Raw genomic sequence first — 20,168 nt, forward strand, 5'->3', positions numbered from 1 at the left:
TGTGCGGCAAAGATTATTGTTGTTGAGCCCTGCAGTAGTGAATTGTTTACAGCTAGATAAATGTGTCTCTTTTGGGTCTGTAAATGTCCAATTGTTAGTTAGGTGTTTTTTGGTAGCACGAAATATTGGAAACATATGATATAGAATTATTATCAAATAAAGAAATAAGAGAAAATATTATTACACATAAATAGACTAATAATAAAATAAAATATAGAATAAGAAGAATTTATTGATTTTTTTTTTTCATTTTTGCACTTGTCCAATAAATTATGGATTTAATTGATATGCACCGACGGTATAAAATAATTTTACACTGTCAACCGATACCAACCATATTTTCCGCCACATCACCCTACTCCACCCTACTTTCTTAATATGACATGGTAAAATAATGGTTGTTTATTGGACGATTGTGCAAAATTATTTTACACCGTCGGTGCATATCAATTAAACTCATAAATTATTATAGTTTTGTGTTTGACAAACTTCATCAAATTTTCCGATATTTATAGTAGTTGGTTGGTACTATCTCTGTTCCAAAATATAAGCGAAAATTAGTTAAAGAAAGTTGATGTATTTAGTCCAAATTCTTAACTAAATACATTCACTTTCTTTGACCAATTTTCCCTTATATTTTAGGACGGAAGCAGTATCGAGGAATTACTCAAATTTTATAAGTCACAAAAATTTCATCAAATTTGCCTTAAATCAATGTGAAACGGGCTCTCCCCAAACAACATGGTCTTAATGTTGTAAAGAGCCCAATAAATCTTGTCACTAAATATGGGCCATAATCGCTCATTAACGGTCCAAATTGAACAAAATTGGTTGGTGACCATTGAAGTTTATGTCGGGAAAAATAGGCATATAGAAATTTAAAAAAAAATGTAATCACAATGCAAGAATATAACGTGAAAACTCCAAAATCGGAGAAAAAATCACGGCCGTTGTCAAAACCGACAACCAGAGAATATCACTATGTGAAAATTATTACAACACATTGACTACACTGAACCACCCACGGTCCCCAGTACACTCACACTCTCGAAAGCGAATACTTAACTACATCTCACAACACTCTAATAAAAGAGTGCAAGAAAAACAAAAAGTCAGATATAATCTTAAAGTGCTACTGATTGGTGCATCTAAAAACAAAGAACCTAGGTCCAATATATAGTCTTTGTCTTCCCCTTGTTTCACCACTCTAAGCGATGTGAGACTTTTTCAATAGCTAATTAATTTTCTAACCTCCTTCTTTATTTAAAAGATTGCGCGATGTGAGACTTGACAATTAACCCTAAGAGCTTACACATGGGGGCATCTTTGGTATTACAAGCTTGTCTGACTTTGAACAAGGTAAAAGGAGTTCAAAATCCAGACAAAAAAAAAGAGGTGAAATATGAGAAGACTGAGAGCTTTTCTCACTTGCTAACTTCATTTTAGATTTTCTATTTCTTTCTTTTGTAACCTTGTTTTCCACGAGTTCTATCATTTTAATATAAGACTAATTTCCTTAATCAGTCCTTAGGTGTACACATTATTGTTGTTTGATTTATGAACTCTTGTTCTATATGGTTTATTCGTGGTGAATATTATGTTTCTAAATTTTGTTCTTCTAGTCTTGAATTCTTGAATATGATTTTGTTTGCTTAAATAAAATTGCTTGTTTTTGGATGATTGCGTTAATGATTTCATTGACTCAATTGTAACAAGTGAAAAACTAATTAGATGTTGCATTGAAGGTGTTTGATTTAATATCTAGCATGCTTAAATTTTGGTTGGATGTTTCCTTCTTTTTTTAGAAGTTGGTTGGTTATATGCTTAATTCAATCACCTTGATTAATTTTCATTCTACAAGCTTTCTTAGTATTAAAATTGTGTATTTTGGTGAGCCTCTTGCTGTAATTCAAACCCATTATGAAATTAATTACTTATGAATGTTTATTTGTGATTAAGCATTGATTATTTTTTAGTAAAAAAAACGTTGATTGTTCTCAATTATTTATATCTAGTCTATTTCATCTTTAAACTAACGGCACCCCCCCTCCCCCCCAACACCACCACAACAATAGAATCTTAGTTCGGTTATATTACTTTTGGTGGGTGTAGCGCCCGTCAATAAACTAAAATCAAATAATTTGTAATTTAATATTTAACATAGTAAGATTTTCCACCATTCTTCATTAATTCATTACATCATTTCAATCACCGCAAGAAACAATATAATAATATAAAATAACCGTAACAATAAAACGACAAACTAGCAATAACATCGTGCAAGTCCAGCCTCCAATCCATTAAAGGTATCATAAAGAGGCATATTTAGTGTCTCCGGCAGAAAAAATGGAAACATCACACCTATAATTCCGCATGCGGCAAATGCTCCAAATGGTAACCAACCACCCAAAACGACTACAAAAGGGGCCAATATCCCTCCAAATAGTGTCGCCTGAATCTTACACCCTAATGCCGCATTCCTCACCACCGTAGGAAATAACTCTGCCGTGTATATTTACAACAAGTTAAAAGTTTCAGACATTCCAAATATCCCTAGAACACCACACACCATTTTAATTACTTTCCACACCCCAATATTACTCATCAAACTTCCCATCAAACAAAATAATCCACTAAACCACATTGTCCCTATTGTCAATGGTTTCCTCCCAAATTTATTGATGAAAGTACAAAAGCAAGTATTTTCGTTATATCGTATCCACAGGGACTAGTGTGATATCAAACGTTGATTTGCAATTTCCATGATTTTAAGTGCGGGTTTTTGTAAGATTTGTTTTGAAAACATAAAAGTGCGATTGGTTAAAAGGATTTTTAAACTTTCGGATAACAAAAAGTTGTCGGAACTAGATTCATTATCTCGTTAGCATGTATCAATCAACCTCACTATATATATTTCATTTACCAATCATTATTATCACATATCACACATCGAACGTATCCGTGTCCGGATTACGCCGTGAAATCTATTATATCTATCAACGTTCGATGTCTCGAATCATTAATCGACATTATAGCATTAAGATCTGATATTTGACGTGATTATTAAACTCGACATCTATGTCTAAACATTGAAGTTTAATAAGTGATTATCTTTTACTCTTGATTCAAACAATATATGTCTATGTCGTTCAAATCTTTTAGAAATAGACGATTAAAACAAGATAACACTTATAATGATTGATAAAGAAAACATATATATTAAGATTGAATTGACTACATGTTCACAAAATAACTACATCTAATCCCAACAACAAAGGAATTTAGCTAGACATGATAAAAGTAAACTTACAAGAACAATGATGAAAAGGGATGAAGAACATCTCTTGATTTCTCAAGTACAATGATGAATCCACCTTCAAGAACTCTAAAAACTAATGTTACTTCTGTTTCTGAACTATTACAAAACTATATATCTCAGAGAATGGCTTCTGAGCTCTATTTATAGATTTTCAGGACAGTGGAGTTCGCTAAGCGAAATGACGTTCGCTGAGCGAACTAGTTACTTAAGCAAGGGGTTTCTTGACACGTAGCAAAAAGCTTGACTCATCACTTTGTTCGCCGAAGCTCGCTATGTCTCGCTATCAGACCATTCCTCCCGGGTTGTGCTCGCCATCTCTCGCTATCTTTCGCTGAGCGAATGTTTATTTTGTTGTCCTGCTCGCTGAATCTCGCTGAAGCTCGCCATGGACCCTTAACCCACTGGTTTTGTTCGCTGCAGCTCGCTATGGCTTCGCTGAGCGAAGGCTTCAAAATCTGCTTTTCTAGCCATTCCTAACAAAAATGCCTTGGGATCAATTCCTCTTTGATTTAATGTTATATTTACACCAAAAGGGGTTTTAATCAAGATTTCTTCATAAATGTATTGGTAAGTGCCCATAATTCATGATACATTTTAACTAAAATTGGGCACTTATCATTTATCCAATAACATTGCGGTTATAGTGAATGCAGGCATTTCTACAACTGCATTTAGAAGCACATTCATGTAGAGGTTGGTTTTGAGGTTGGCAACGTTTAAGCTAAGACCATAATACACCATTGAGGTTAAGAAGTTAATAGCTACTTCTAGAAATAACCTAATACGTGTGATTGGGTAGCGAATCACATCGACAATTGATCCAATTTGTGTATCCTTGTTTTCTATGCAATTAATTAGGTTGTAATTGTCATCATTTGTTGCTATTTTTTATTTTGATACTTCTTCATCTAATGCAAGGAAAAATCCATCTGGAAGGTGTTTTCCATTGGAAGAAGCAATGGCCGACATGATTTTTGTTGCTTCGTGTATTCTTCCTCGAACAAGGTACCATCTTGGGGATTCAGAGATGAAGGGAAGGACAAGCATTATGTACATAAGGGAGGGGATGGAGGTTACAATGTAGAGTGTGCGCCATGTTTGGAAGAAGGCGATACCTGAAAGAATTGCAATACCGCCAGAGAAGAAGTAGAAAGTGGACATTCTTGTCGCTCCTCGTTTTGATGGGCCAACAGGTTATGTTGCAAGGACAAAGGCGCATAGGCCAACACCGCCGCTGCTGAAACCAGTGAGGAGGCGAAGGAGGACGTAGGTCCAATAGTTTGGAGAGAATGCTGTTAAGCAACCAAATATGGTGTTCAAGGCACAAACTACCGTGAGAGAACCTTTTCTTCCTAAAAATGAGTTTGAAAGATGACCAAAAACTCCTGCTCCTGAAATTACAACATCAAAATCAGGGTTGTTTTATGTCATGATTGTTTAGCAAATATTGAAAAAGCTTGTAATGTACATTATTGTTAGAATATGATGCACATTTCTAGAATTTACTAGAATTCATCAATAAGTTGTAGAATAATTAATAGTTATTAAGTGATGTTGTAAACTTGTAGAACTTTCTAGATTACTTTAGTAGTTAGTAGAATAAGTAAGTACTAGGACATATCATGAATGATCTAGGATAAAGGAACTAGAATATGTCATCCACACCTATAAATATGTAACTATGGCTCATTTGTAATGTATCCAAGTGGAGAGCAATACAATATATTCTTGCTCTAAGTGATACTCACACTACTTGCTACTACTACTCAACTATCAACTAAGCATTCTACACTATATATCTATTTTCTAAACTATCACTACTACCTCAACTACTAACAATTATAGAAGTGTTAGCAACATTTGCTAATTAACATTTTTTTCCTCTTAATTATTGAGTGTAATTCATGTGGGTTCCACTCCAAATATGTTAAGACCTCCATCGAATTTCATACAATAAAAAAGATCGAGAGTGCGTTTGATCTGCCAAAAAATAAGGGACTGGATAGGACTACTTCTGTTGTACTGTGTTTGATTTTAAATTGTTCCTGGTACTGGACAAACTGGCAGCCAAGGGACAGGACAAAAATTAATTTTTATCCTCCACAGAACCATGGGACAACTTTTTGTCCTCAGCACAAAAGTTGTCTAAAATACCAAAACAACCTTTTGTCCACCAAACATCGTGCAACACAAAGTTTGTTCAATACCTTAAATGTTTGTCCTGTGCTATTCTATCTTATGATGTCTTGTACTGTTCTGTCCAGTATTTATATTTTACAGATCAAACGGACTTCAAGTGTTAGATTTAGCGTTGCTAAAAACTTCTAATGAAACTGAAAAATAAATTAGGCGTTCATCGTTTAGGTACGGATTCTCCTTTCTCGTTCTTAACTACTGTAAGTCCTCCTTTCTTAGGTACTACAAGAATAGGGCTGACCCATTTGCTATCAGATAATTGATATATGATACATGCGTCTAAGAGTTTCAACACTTCTTTTCTAACTACTTCACCTAAGATAGGGTTTATTATCCTTTGGTGTTCTCTCGAAGCCTTTGCATCATCCTCTAATAAGATTCGGTGCATGCACACAAAGGGGCTTATTCCTTTTAAGTTTGAGATGTTGTACCCTAAGACAGCAGGATATTTTCTTAAAACATCTAATAATTTTTCTGTTTCTATGGTATTCAGGTCAACATTTACTATGATTGGACGACTCATATCTTCGTCTAAATATTCATACCTAAGGTTCTTGGGTAGCGGTTTGAGCTCTAGTGAGGGTTGTTTAGGTTCAGGCGTGAGATTAGGCGCTAGCAGTGGATCTTATCTTAAACTATCGTATATATCTATAGGATGTTTTAGGATCTTCACCTCTTGAGGTAATTCTTTCTCTATTTCTTTAACACACTCATGTCTATGGCATAACAAGTGTCTTCGACAGCAGGAGTTTGCATGAACTTAGAAAGGATAAATTCGATTTTCTCTTCACCTACTTCTAGTGTAAGTTTCCCTCGCTTTACATCTATTATATAAATAAAATCTAATAAATAATAGAAATTAAAGAATCAAAATATTCAAAACTAAAAAAAAGAGAATCTTACCATACGAATTAAAATGACGACGATATTGTTTTATTGATAAAAAAAGATTTGATAAATCAATGGATTTTATACGTCCCAGTTTTTGTTTTCAAGTGTAGAAACCTCAGTATCCGAAGGGGTAGGAGTTACTTTCATATTAAAATATATATATATATATTTGTTTCTCGTTTTTTGAAGGAAAACAATGGAAATCAAGAAAAAAATGTTTGATTAATGGTTATGTTAAGTTGCTTCAGAATTTCCACAAATTTTTTAAATTGACCTTCCGTTTTTTATTTAATTAGTCTTCGAAGGAATGAGATAAGTGGTTTGTAAACAAGAGGTGTAGCAGGTGGATTCTTGTTTAGGGTTTGGGGTTTGGGTTAGGGTTTAGGGTTTAGGGTTTGGGATTTGGGGTTTGGGGTTTGGGGTTTAGGCTTTAGGTTTTGGGGTTTGGGGTTTAGGGTTTGGGGTTTAAGGTTTGGGGTTTCGGGTTTAGGATTTGGGGTTTGGGGTTTAGGGTGTGGGGTTAGGGTTTAAGGTTTGGGGTTTAGGGCGGGTTTAGGGTTTGGCTTTAGGGTTTGGGGTTTAGGGTTAGGGGTTTAGGGTTTGGGGTTTGGGTTTAAGGTTTAGGGTTTAGGATTTGGGGTTTGGGGTTTAGGGTTTTACGGTTTAGGCTTTAAGGTTTAGGGTTAGGGTTTGGGGTTTAGGGTTTAGGGTTTGGGGTTTAGGGTTTGGGGTTTGGGTTTAAGGTTTAGGGTTTGGGGTTTAGGGTTAGGGTTTAGGGTTTGGGGTGTAGGGTTTAACCCTAAACCCTAAACCTTAAACCCCAAACCCTAAACCCCAAACCCTAAACCCCAAACCCCAAACCCTAAAACCAAACCCCAAACCCTAAACCCCAAACCCTAAACCCCATAACCTAAACTCCAAACCCTAAACCCCAAACCCTAAACCCCAAACCTTAACCCTAAACCGTAAAACCCTAAACCCCAAACCCTAAACCCCAAACCCCAAACCCTAAACCTTAAACCCAAACCCCAAACCCTAAACCCCAAACCCTAAACCCCCCTTAAACCCCAAACCCTAAAGCCTAAACCCCAAACCCTAACCCTAAACCGTAAACCGTAAAACCCTAAACCCCAAACCCTACACCCCAAATCCCAAACGTTAAACCCAAACCCTAAACCCCAAACCCTAAAACCTAAACCCTAAACCCCAAATCCCAAACCCCAAACCCTAAACCCCAAAAATTTATTTTCACTTTTATCTTTTATTTATTATGAGAAAACATATTAAAAATAAATAAGTTAATTGAATTGAGAGTAATTAAATAAGAGTATACATGAAATACATTTAAATTTATAACAATATTAAATGAAAATAAATGTATATAATAATGTGTTTTCGTGTCAAATTAGAAGAAATAACTCAAATATGGAAGAAAAGATACCCACTCGAATTGGAATTTGGTGGTGACAAATAAAAAGCGAAGAATAAGAGTTGAAAGATGAAAGGAGGAAAAGCAGAAGTAGAAGAAGAAGAAATGGGGGAAGACAGGATCACAGTAGTTTACCAGATGATATACTACTGAACAACATACTATCTTTACTACCGACCAAAACCTCAGTTACCACCGCCTGTCTATCTCAAAGGTGGCGGCACCAGATATACCCGAGCGTTGCACCTCCGGAGGACAAAAATTCGTACGTTTACTTCGAAACGGCCGAATAGCACGACAAACCTGGGCATCCATCTTAATGGGAGGTAAATCTGTCTGAGCTACCTGAACTCCAGACACTCCACGAGGACCCGGTCTCAAGTTAGAGGAGGTCTCGGGTCCCCGCTCCACCTCCACGTCAGTCTCACCCTCCAAAGAGGGAACACCAGCCGGCTTATCTAAATGCTCTTCATCTTCCATACCTTGAATATCGTCAAACCCCTCATCCCTCAACCCATCTGTAATATGATTGACCAACATATCAACGTTGCGACGCGCTTCCGAATCAATTTGGCCCTCTCCACAGTCGGATTGTGCCGCCTCCGATTCCATCTCTTCCTCAACAAGACACATATCCTCTCCCATAGCGTACCCCCACTCCTCGACGATCTTAACCTCTACCCGATTACCATCCACCAGAACAGACTCAACTCTATTGATGATATCTAGGTCAGTCGTGGCAATCAGGACTTGAACGAAGTCAAGTCTATCCTTATCAACAGAACAAACATCCATGCGTAGGTAACGTCCACATTCGAACACACAAAGCTTGAAAAAATGTTCATTCCAAGCTTTAAGTGGAATCCCGTACAATCGAACCCACGCACCTCTCCGATAAGGCTCCACATCCTTTTCCCAGCGCATCTAGTTCGAGAAAACTAGTTGAAAGAACTCCTTCGCGTTATGAACCGTTGACATTACATCAACCCCCTCCGAGCTACGTACAAAGACATTGTTAGCTCCCATAGGAATGATAACCACATCGTTAAAACCGGCGTCCAATATTCTATTCTGCACCACAGAAAACGCCTCGCCATTTAAAACTGTAGCCACTAACCCATTGTAAGCCCAATCCGCGTCAGCTGGCTTTGAACTATAGCTCTGCATTAAGGTTGTATTGTCCTTAACCGTATCAACACACTACTCAACCACTTTAGAAGTTGTCAATTCCCCCTCCTTTTTGCCTTTCCTTTGAGTTAACTTTGCATTCCGCTCCCCTAGCTTGACAACTATGTCCCCCACCCGCAGGAAAACTTCCTTCCTTCTCCGCTCTTTGAACAAAGACACCATCGTGTTGTAACTGTTTCCCCGATGATTTGATAATTTCCTCACCACCCTTGGGCACAAAATGTCGATTGGAATTATGTTTCCCATCCTTCATTCAGCAAGGGGACATTTTCTTTTTCCGGATCAACCTTTTTTATCTCCATTCTCCTCCCCGCCCCGGGGTCATTACGATCAAACATAGCCACACTAGCTCTCACACGAAAATGCCCAAACCAGACATTGTTTAAGGCTCTCATCATTTTAGTAACATCTCTAACATTTGAGAATTTGATGAAGCCATAAGGTTGACCATAATTATTTCTTTTTTTTGCAACATACACATCCTCCAGCATACCACAAACCTCAAAGCCCTTTCTAAGATAAAAATTCGACATTTGTGCTGGAAAATTAGTAAAGTAAAAAGAAACATACTGCTTAAGATCCGTACCCAAAACCCTGTTCGCGTCATGCTTGCTGACATCACCATTCCTAATAATAACATCACCATTCTTGCTGACATCACCCTTCTCAAGAATGACATCACCTTGTTTGCTAACCTCACCAGTTTTGTCCTTCTCGTGCAAAATCCCACCACCGCCATTCTCCTTGCCTCCTCCACGCCATGGATGATCCTTCTCCCTCCTAGGATAATCACGATTCTTACTGTGATGTGCAAGCCTGCTACTCTCCTCCCAAAGGTCCTGACTCCGTCGAGCATCACGACGCTCCTGCTGCCGTTGTCCTAAAGCGTTGGACGATCGCGGCCTGAAACATTGATTTCCTAAAAACAGTCGCTCGTTTTGGTTGAATTCTTGATGACGATCACGCACGAAGGGTCGTTGTTCCCTGCTGTAACGAGACTGGCGTCTCACAGATGGGCTACGATAACGCACGCAGTGGCCGGGAATGAAACGATCGTGAAAGCATTGATGTTTAGGAGCTGAGAACGATCGTGAGTGATGGTAATGTCTGGTCTTGCTATGTCTGTCTCTCCCTTCATCGTCCTCTCTGAACCCTTTCCAACGTCGTTGTCTCATCTCGGTCCATCCTCCATCGTCTACCGAAGCACCCCCCATTTCTGCCTTACTTCCGGTGAAGGCGGTGACCGTGACGGCTACTCTAGATAAGCCCTAGAAGCAGCGCCTCTCTCTCTCTACCTCTCTCTCTCATGAAAAATTTTGAAAAATAGTATATAAAACCTATTAATCTTTAATCCAAAAAAAAATTATTAATCTTTTTTATATCTTTAATTATTTATTATTCCCTCTTTTTTCAATTCTTTAATTTACCTTTTTTATATCATTAATAAAAGATAATTTCGTAAAATTATTCAATAATTTGTTTTTCTTAACAAAATTAATTATACTTTTTAATTTGTGTGAAATGGATAAAACAGCTTGTCATTTTTTTTTTTTGAAAATGAAAACGGCTTATCATTTGAGATAGAGGGAATGATTATTATCATGGTATTTCCTTTAAACTCAATTATAAATAATATTTCACTTCATAGATTTATTGAATAACTAATATATTTGTTATATCGATCAAATACAATAATTATTCAATTAATTTAAAAAAAAAAAAAGTATTTATAGTGTAATTCAATACCAGAGGAAGAAGAGAAAGTTATAACTAACCAATCATGCACCCAGCGAAGAAAAGAGCTTGAACAAGTGCCACTACCTCAAAACAATTTTTTTTTATACATTACCTCAAAACATAAAATATTAATAAAATGTATTAATCTTTAATAAAAAAAAATGTATTAATCTTTTTTATACCTTTAGTTATTTATTACTCCCTCTTCTTTCAATTATTTAATTTACCTTTTCTATATCATTAATAAAAGATAATTTCGTAAAATTATTCAATAATTTCTTTTTCTTAAATCAAATTAATTACACTTTTTAATTTGTGTGAAATGGAAAAAACAGCTTATCAATTTTTTTTTACAAGGAAAACGGCTTTCCGAATAGTATGAAAAGCTTATCACTTTTTACATCATTAATAGTATGAAAAGCTTCAAGTGCCCATGCAAGACATGTGAGGATAAAATGTTTCAACTGCCACTTTCCGAATTCGCCACATTATTTCTCAAGCATATCGTCTATGCATATGGTTTCTGTCATGTCGTCGTCGTCGTTGTCGTTCATGAAATAGAGCAAGAGGATCAGGATTTGTTGATGTATTTTCACTCAGTTTTAGAGTGTATTTGAATGGTGAAATGTTTTGAGATAAAGTAATTTTTTGAAAGAATTTAAAAAAAATTTATGTAAATTCGTTTGCTTGGATAATTAATTTGGAGATTTGTTTTTTGTGAATTTTTAAAATGAAGAAAATTTGTAGAGTATTTGGTCTAAACTAAATTTAAGGAATTTCAAGTCACTGGGTTTGATCTAGTAATGAGGGATTTGAGTAGTATGTTTGAGATCTTGGATTCGTCTTCCAACTCATTGTAACAAAAAAAAAATTTAAGAAATTTCAAATGATACCTAAAAGTTAGGAATTTGAAATTCTTTCCTCCCATATATTTTAAAATTAACCCCTATAAAATTCCTAGCAGATGGATACGAAATTGAAATTTTTCTGTGATGCTATGATGAAGTTTTGGTGAAGATTGAAATTTGAATTCGAATTGTCTTTATGTTGAAATTGTTGGAGCGCTTATTGGAGGTTTGGGCCGCCACAAAATATTATGTCCTTTATATGGGTTTTTATCGAATACTATTAATATTGATGAATCTCAATAACATATCAAATGATTTTTAATTTCTCGAAGAAAAAAAAATTATGGATGATCTATATCATATAAACTTTGAATATAACGGTAAATTTTGTAAAATCCATATTCGTTATAATATTCATGACTTGTACATCGTGAAAGATTTGATGAAATTTTTCACCATAGAACTGGCCCAAAAGTTGTCCATTGTTGGGTCTTTAATTAATTGAATTTTTGTAACCAAATTAAGAACCCCATGGAATTGGTAAACTTATAAAAAAATGTTATTCAAACACAATTATCTAATAAATATACACTTTTTACTTTTTTTCAATATATTTTGTATGTTTTGGGTTCAATAATATGAATGAAGAGAGACAATGTGTCAAATTATCACCCAAAATTTGATGTTTATATAGCACATCTCAAACTTAATATCCATTTCAACATAATATTTTGATTATGCACAAGCCATTATCACAAAAACATTATTAAATGTTTAGCAAAATAATAATGGTCAAAAATTTCTCAACACAGTATTTCCAAATATTTTACTTTTTTTTACTCAAAAGAGAGAAATTATAAAACTAAAAATATGATACAATTAAATATTGTCACTACAAGAAAAGTGACTTATACCCACAGCCATGTTCTAGAACTGGAAATATATACGGACAACCACTCATCACTTTTCTCAACAAAAAATGGTGGAGTTGTGGTAGTTTTGTTCTCTATCGTTCTTTTGAAGGATTGTTCTCAATCACTCTCAATTGTTCTTAATCTTCCGATCGCTCATTGAATTTTCACTCCCAAATTCATTAAATTGTACACAATTATTTGGAGTCACTCAGTCATGCAAAATCGAACCCAATTATTCTCATGGACTAAATTAAGTCATATAATTTTTGTTTTCAGACTAAAATGAATCTTCAATCTAAATTATATTAACAAATAAGTGTAAGAGTTAATTCATATGTCATGTTAATCATAACCCGAGTTATTAAGCTGGACATTTGAATTTGAACTCAAGACCTCATAGTTATGTACAATGTTATGTGAGATTTAGATGATGTTTGTCACTTCGTCAATAACAAAACAAAAAAAAATCACAATAAATAAGAAGAAAAGAAATGTACCAAAAAAAAGAAAAGAAAATGCCACATGGGCGTATCTAAATTTATCCGGTATTTATTGCCTTGTGATTACTCTAATATTTTTTGTCATATATATTTAATATTTTATCTCTTTGAACAAACTATATACTACTGTTTATATATCTTTGATTCTTCTCACCCTCTACTAAATTAGCATACTACGTACTGTTTCCATCCCAAATTATAAATCATTTTTAAAAAAAAATTTGTCTCAAATTATAAGTTATTTTATAATACTAAAAAAAAAAAAATTTATGTTTTTAATTATTTATTACTCTTTCTTCTTTCAATTCTTTAATTTACCTTTTATATATCATTAATAAAGATAATTTTATAAAATTATTCATTATTTTTTTTCCAATAAAAAATTAATTACACTTCATAATTTATGTAAAATGGATAAAACGACTTATAATATAATTTCATACGAAGAGAGTAATTAGTAGTATGATACTCCACCTCAACTCAATTATAAGCAACATTTCACTTCATAGGTTTAGAAAAAAAAATTGTTTATTTCAACAAAAAGAGAAAGTTAACTAACCAATCATGCATCCAGCAAAGAAAAAAGCTTGAACAAGTCCAACTTTAAATTTATCACGACAAATCAAACTCCATTCAGAAATCGTCGAGGCCACTTTCCCTCCGATCCTGCCACTCGGCCGCCTTCATCCCACACACACTCCGACCACCGCATTCCGCACCATTAACACACCTCCAATCAGGTTAATCACCTATTTGAGTGTCAAGTGGGGCCGCTTGTATGAGATCTTGGCGAAATCTCTAAAGCGCTCATGAAAGAATCCAGGCACGCGCACGGCCTATTCGCGCATCACAGCATCAACAGCAAGAAATGTGGGGTATAATGTGATTGGTAGACCACTAACATACACTAAGTTTCATTGGTTCATATAGCTTGCTACACCAATATTATTGTGTGTTAAGTATTATCAGTCTAGGGTTGGTTCATATAGCTTGCTACAACAGTTTGATGCATTACATCAATGATATTAATCTAGGAAATATTTTTTTTTAGTATTCTTCTATACTTTAAAATAAATTGTGGGAGATTGTTGTATATTTTAACTAAATAGTTTATTTTTAAGTTATTTTAATATTAAACAATTATTATTATTATTATTATTATTATTGTGATTAGGTCCAATTTTTAATATGTTTTAAGGTTTGACAGGCTATGATGGAATAACTTTCTATTAGGGTCTTAGTAGGATACATGTTGTAGCTTTGCTATGTGAGTAGTTAGAGAAACCCTCTACTATTACTATTACTATTATCATTCTATTATCAATAAAGTATTATTTATCTAAATTTTCATCTGTTTTTGCCGTTTATTTCCCTACAATATCCTCTTGTTTCGATTACGGCTTCGTTGGTTCGTACCAAGATATCGGTGAAATTTGCTTCTGTAGTTGAATTTTACAATGAGTTGTTGCATGTCAGCTGGCATGGCATTGCAGAAAGTGTTATTTATTGCAGATGGCGGAAGACAAAAATTCTTCGATTTTAAGCCGCTATAAAATGACATTTGGAGTTGGAGCCACTATTCTTCACAAATTGGCCAGAGCTGTTGGCAAAAATTTAGGCTCTGCAATCTGCCATAGCCACTGTTTCACAATACTGATTTATCTCAATTTCTGATTAGTCATTTAATTGTTATAAGCAAATCATCAACATAGAAACAAATAATAATCAGTTCAACTTGTATCCGTAAGAAAATCAAACCAGCTTCATTCTTTATTTTGACATATAGTCCAAACTGAGAAGGTAACTTACATTTCAAGTTATGGTAACATGAAGTTCTTATAAGTTATAAATGCTATAATGTAATGAATAACATTTAAGTTAAGACAGTGATGTATTAATTCTGTAAAATAGCTACGCCTACTTAATTAATATTTTTGCTTTATTTTCCTTCTCCTACTCGTGTTGCTCGATGCTTATTGGATCTACGAGAAGTGCAACAACATAATCTTTCAACAGTTCTGCATTTGTGTATTTATCCTCGTAGTTTTCGTAAGTGAACTCAGTTACTCGTGCCACGTTAAGAATACAATCAAGCACGGTCCTCGGGATTCTGTCTAACTTGAGGCACTCTTCATTTATATCCATCCAATAATCTTCAATGTCCTTGTTAATAAGTTTATAGGCCTCTTCTTGTGAAATGTTATATTGCTTCATGCAGCATTCAACTGCTGAAGCAACATGCACTCTTTGCTGCTCAAACTGTAGTGAAATTTAGCCGAAGATAGTTCGCGTCATGATAAAACTAATAAAATATGTTAAAACAAACACAGATTTCAAAATAACAAAGAAATAACTTTGTACCTTATGTGAGGATACGTCATCCGCAAGTCTGCCAATAGCCGATACAGCATTGACAATTGTCGGATCACTGAAAATCCAATCAAGCAACTCTTTGTTTGAAAATTCTCCAAGTCCATTAAAAGATATTATTGAAAGTGGGATTGTAGAAGATATAAGTCCATTAGCCTTGTATTCATCATATGTTGGTATAAATCCTTCATTGCACCATTTTGTTTCAACCAAGTAAGATCTTGCCAATTTATAAAACTGTAATTTTATCAAAATATTTATGGTCAATTAAGTACTCAATGATAAAAATCAGCATTGATCAGTTTTGAAATATATACTCCCTTTGATTCTTATTATAAGATAAAGTTTACTTTTTAAGTTCCTATAATGTTTGATGTATCTGGTGATTCTGGTCCATATTATGAACCAGATAATCAAACATTCTATGAATCTAAAAAGTAAATTTTTTTCTTATAATAAGGGTTGATGGAGTATATAGGAATTGGAAGCATACAGCTTGTTTAATATATTGCAGCACCAAATTTGACTTTCCATTCTCTATTAACATCATCTCAATTTCATCCCACAGTTCCACAACTGTCTTAAATACCACTTTCATGCATTCTGGAAGGGATTGAATGAGACTAAAATCCCACCTGAAATTCAAACAAAAAGAGAATTATGGCCATAACACAGGATTAGATGAATTATGGCCACCTAAAATGTGTTTGTCAATCCTTTTGGATTCAAATCAACCTTTCGATTGCTTGTGTGAAGATTTCGAGCTCTTCAACTGTGCCGTAGGCATCGTAAGTATCATCTAGAAGAGAAATACATGTTACTAATTTCCCCACCATCTTTCTTGAAAAGCTATATTTAGGTTCATAGGACATGGCTAAAGGCCAAAAGTAAGCTTCGACCACTCTATCCCTTGCGTAAGGGACCTTTGTCGCAAAGTCTGATTTTTTCCACCACCTATAATATAAATACAACTCATATGAATATAGACATATAACAGAAACAAAATTCGAGTATAATTTCCTAGGAACAGTATTTATAAGGGAAGGGTCGATTATGATTCACCTTTTTATTCGAAAAATTAGTACATTTCGCAATACTTACTTGGTGATATCGGCAAGTTCTTTTTGGTGCATTTTCTGTAGAATATTGAAATCTAATTTTGCGAAGTTTAGAAGAACTTTACTATGGGAAGGATCTTCTTCGTAGGAAGAAATGTAACACCTTGTCTCCAACCTAGGAACTCCCTTGTATAGAGGAGTCCTTAAGCATTGACTTATCTGTGCATAAAGAAAAGGACTCAATTGATTAGTAGTTTTGGAATTAAGTTGAGCGTGTGCGAAATCAAATGCTTCATCTAATATATCTTCTCCGCGAATCTTTAAATGAGTCGCTTCATACAAGCTCCACATTCCTTGAACATCTTTGGAAACCTTTTCATTGAAGTTCCCTTTATTGTTCTTGAACTTTTTAAATATATCTGTCAAAATCAAAATTCAAACACACGATATGAGCTATATCTTATATGAGATTTTTCACGATTATTAAGTAAATATGGCGATTAAAGTTCTACTTCTACATACCTGATGAAATGTGATGTCCTTTTTGCCTAAGCAAACGAAATGCTAAGGCGAGAAAGTGAAGGCCACCTTCTGTTGAAGTTATTTCCTTATTGTTTGTGAAAGAATTGTGGATTTGTTCTAATGTTTCATCCATTTCACGTTCAAAATGATACGATATTCCCAAACGTTGCAATGAGTCGATGAAGTTTAGTTTTTGTGCAATGTCATTCTTGGAAGATAGAAAAATCTTCCTCACTTCCTCTTTTTCAATTTGTATCTGTTTCTTCATATTGATTTCCTGCAATTAGTAGTCACAATGAGTCAAATATTTATACAGCATTTAGATATTACTATATAACTGTAATGATAAAAGCTTGTTTTTGTTGATGCTTTATCATATGTATCAAATTTTTGAGGTATTGGTATTGTAACATTGAAATCTAAATCTTTTCATTCTCTATGAATCATCATTCTTAGATGAGGAAAATGAGAGAAGGTAGCACCAAAAGAGCATAGGAGGATCCAAACCTGATAGAATTTGTATGGAAATTGAATAGTTGAAGTAGTAAAAAGTTGAAAAATAAGAAGGAAAATTTTTAGTGAGTAGATAATAGCTTAGTCATGGGGGCTTAAAAAATATATATTACTAATATATTAATGGAAAACTAAATTTTTTTGTGGGGGCTTGAGCCCCCAATACCTATTACTTGCATCCACCCCTGCACATGAGTTCCTATAAGTATAGCTCAATTGCTAAGGATATTGTATTTTATATGTAGTGTTGAGGTTTAAATCCGAGATCTCTCACTTCTTCACTTCAATGATGCATTTCTAGCCATTAAACTACTTAAAAAAAATGTACGTAAAATATTTTGCATATACGAATAAAGTACCAGTGATTCTGAATCATATTGAAGGAAAACATCCCCCCAAATGCTAGGAGGAAAATTCACACAAGGTCGTGTAATATCAGCATGTGTTGGACTGGGAGCTGCAAGAGTCATGGTTTGATATTCCTTTGGGTGGCTTATCGTTGAGATGAGATATAAATAGGGTGTTTAGCACGTGCCAAGACTGGTGATGAAATTGTGAGTGGAGTAGTAATGGCACGTGGGAAGTATTTTAAGGTTGTTGTATTTGGAGGTGTAGGTAGCAATTCAAAAAGAATGTTTCAAACGTGGAAAACGAAGGAGTTTGCATTTGAATAGTATAATCAAGAGTTGAGCATGGCATGATCCGAAAAAGTGTAAATTGAAGAACGGAAAATTTGGAGAGAATGAGAAAATTTATCTTTAATTTTAACCATGTATTTGTCATTATGTTTGGCTACAAAAGCAATGTCTATTTTATTTCTTTAAGCAATCATGTTGATAAAAGACTATCTATAGTATACCGATGGTTACAAATTTTAAAAAGACTTGAATCCCCTTCAATCGGTCTTCCATACAACTGACATTAGTTATAAATTAAATGATTTTGATTCAAGCTTGATATTTTAAATTATAAAATTAAATCATTATTTTTTTTATCGTTTCATCTTAATTGAGCAGCCACCAATATCCCAAATGTGTGAATGTGATCCCATCCCATCATCCATAGGAAATCCAATTTCCTTAAAAATGGCACAACTTGTATATCCCTAGACTACTCATCACAAAATATCATGTTTTACAAATTTTTAATTTGACCTCTCAAAAAGACTGGTTTGGATTCTCTAAAGTTATAATTTTCTACATTTCCTATATTTAAACAAAATTTATGGGTATTTTGGTCATTACAACACACATAAATGCATTTAAATATATAATATTTACTCTTCCTTAGTTAATTTTTACTTTAATGTATGTGAATTTAGGAAAATCAAACGTAGAGAATCCAAATCCCAAAAACACTATGGTCAAATGATTGGATAAAAAGGAAAAACTATTATATGTGGCAAGAAAGAAAACAATCTTATGTGGCAACATTTAATACTTTCAAATTATAATCAGTCTCTCTCCAGTATGGTTAGCCAATTTTTTATTGGCCAAATTCCCTAATTTTGTAAATTCTTCTCTTTATTATGTAAATAAATATTTCTTACTAAATAACAATACTCAACAATATAAGATTACAAATATCATAGAAAAATTCTGAATCTAGTAACCCGAGTTTAATTCTCGGTGGGACTTATATATTTTTGTGTTAAAAAAATATATCATAGAAAAATTAACAATGTCCCAAACTTTCACCCGCCCAACGTTTTAACTTCAAACTTTTTTTTTTTTAGTTCAACTTTAAACAAACAAGTTCCGTTGAAAATTCTAATTCGACATTGCTCTAACACACACACTACATGACCCAACAAAAACCACCTTTTGGATCTTGTTAGGAAACTACGTAAAATTTCCCCATATTATCAGATTTATGAAAGAGCAAAATAACGTGGAAGTATACTAAAATTAATAATAACGAAATAATATAAAGTGTTTATGACATCTACTCCCTCCGTCTCATAATATAGGCAAAAAAAATATTTTCACACTTATTAAGAAAAGTAAAATATGATGATTTCAAGGTTGATTTTTTGTGTGTTTGTTGAAATAAGTTTCATGAGAAGATGTAAAAATAATTTTTATTAATTATTGATTATGGGGAAAAGAAGAGAGAGGGTAAATTAAGTAAAAAATTATCTTGAAAATGATAAAAGATAGTTTTTTTTCTTATAATTTGGGACATGAAAAAATGATTTTTTTTTCTTATAATATGAGACGGAGGGAGTACTTTCTTACCAAACCCACAACTCAGTTACACTAAAAGAAATATTCCTCTAAATATTTCTTGCCAAACCCACAACCCACTCTCGGTGTGAATAGAAGAAGTTAATAAAGTTGGTGAGCAAGTTGGACTACACATCACGAGGAAGTGTAGGTGATAAATTGATAATTGCAAACACTCTATCAGATATTTATAGTTGAGAAATGTTTCAACAAGAAAGATAAATTATAATCTCGAAAACGATCTTGCACCAGATATTCTTTGCCTTCTATTTGCTCTTGTCAGTTGGGACAATGAATTGGAGGGAACATTATAGTTCTAGAAGGTTCATAGCGGAAATGTGGAGTGGAGATGCCCTTGATGGATTCAACATTCGAATTCTTTGAGCTTATAGCCTATAGCTTATAACCTCACATGACGAAAAGACTTGTTTGGTAAAGTTTTTTGCTCGTGAACTTTT

The 20,168-nt window shown here is 34.0% G+C and overlaps 1 protein-coding gene and 1 pseudogene across 1 annotated transcript; both read right to left on the reverse strand.

Moving 5' to 3' along the window:
• Positions 1-2,155: 2,155 nt before the first annotated feature.
• On the reverse strand, positions 2,156-13,763 carry LOC123896501 (annotated as a pseudogene).
• Positions 13,764-14,766: 1,003 nt separating this feature from the next.
• LOC123898460 ((-)-germacrene D synthase-like) lies at positions 14,767-18,108 on the reverse strand. The gene is made up of 7 exons (XM_045949425.1): positions 17,845-18,108; positions 16,973-17,249; positions 16,494-16,869; positions 16,128-16,346; positions 15,886-16,027; positions 15,384-15,629; positions 14,767-15,281 (listed from the first exon to the last, which is right to left on the reverse strand). Exons 1-7 carry the CDS (start codon positions 17,953-17,955, stop codon positions 14,976-14,978), a joined length of 1,677 nt encoding a protein of 558 aa, XP_045805381.1. The 5' UTR covers positions 17,956-18,108; the 3' UTR covers positions 14,767-14,975.
• Positions 18,109-20,168: the final 2,060 nt, after the last annotated feature.

Source organism: Trifolium pratense, linkage group LG7 (genome assembly GCF_020283565.1).
Source record: "Trifolium pratense cultivar HEN17-A07 linkage group LG7, ARS_RC_1.1, whole genome shotgun sequence".
NCBI classification, from domain to species: Eukaryota; Viridiplantae; Streptophyta; class Magnoliopsida; order Fabales; family Fabaceae; genus Trifolium; species Trifolium pratense.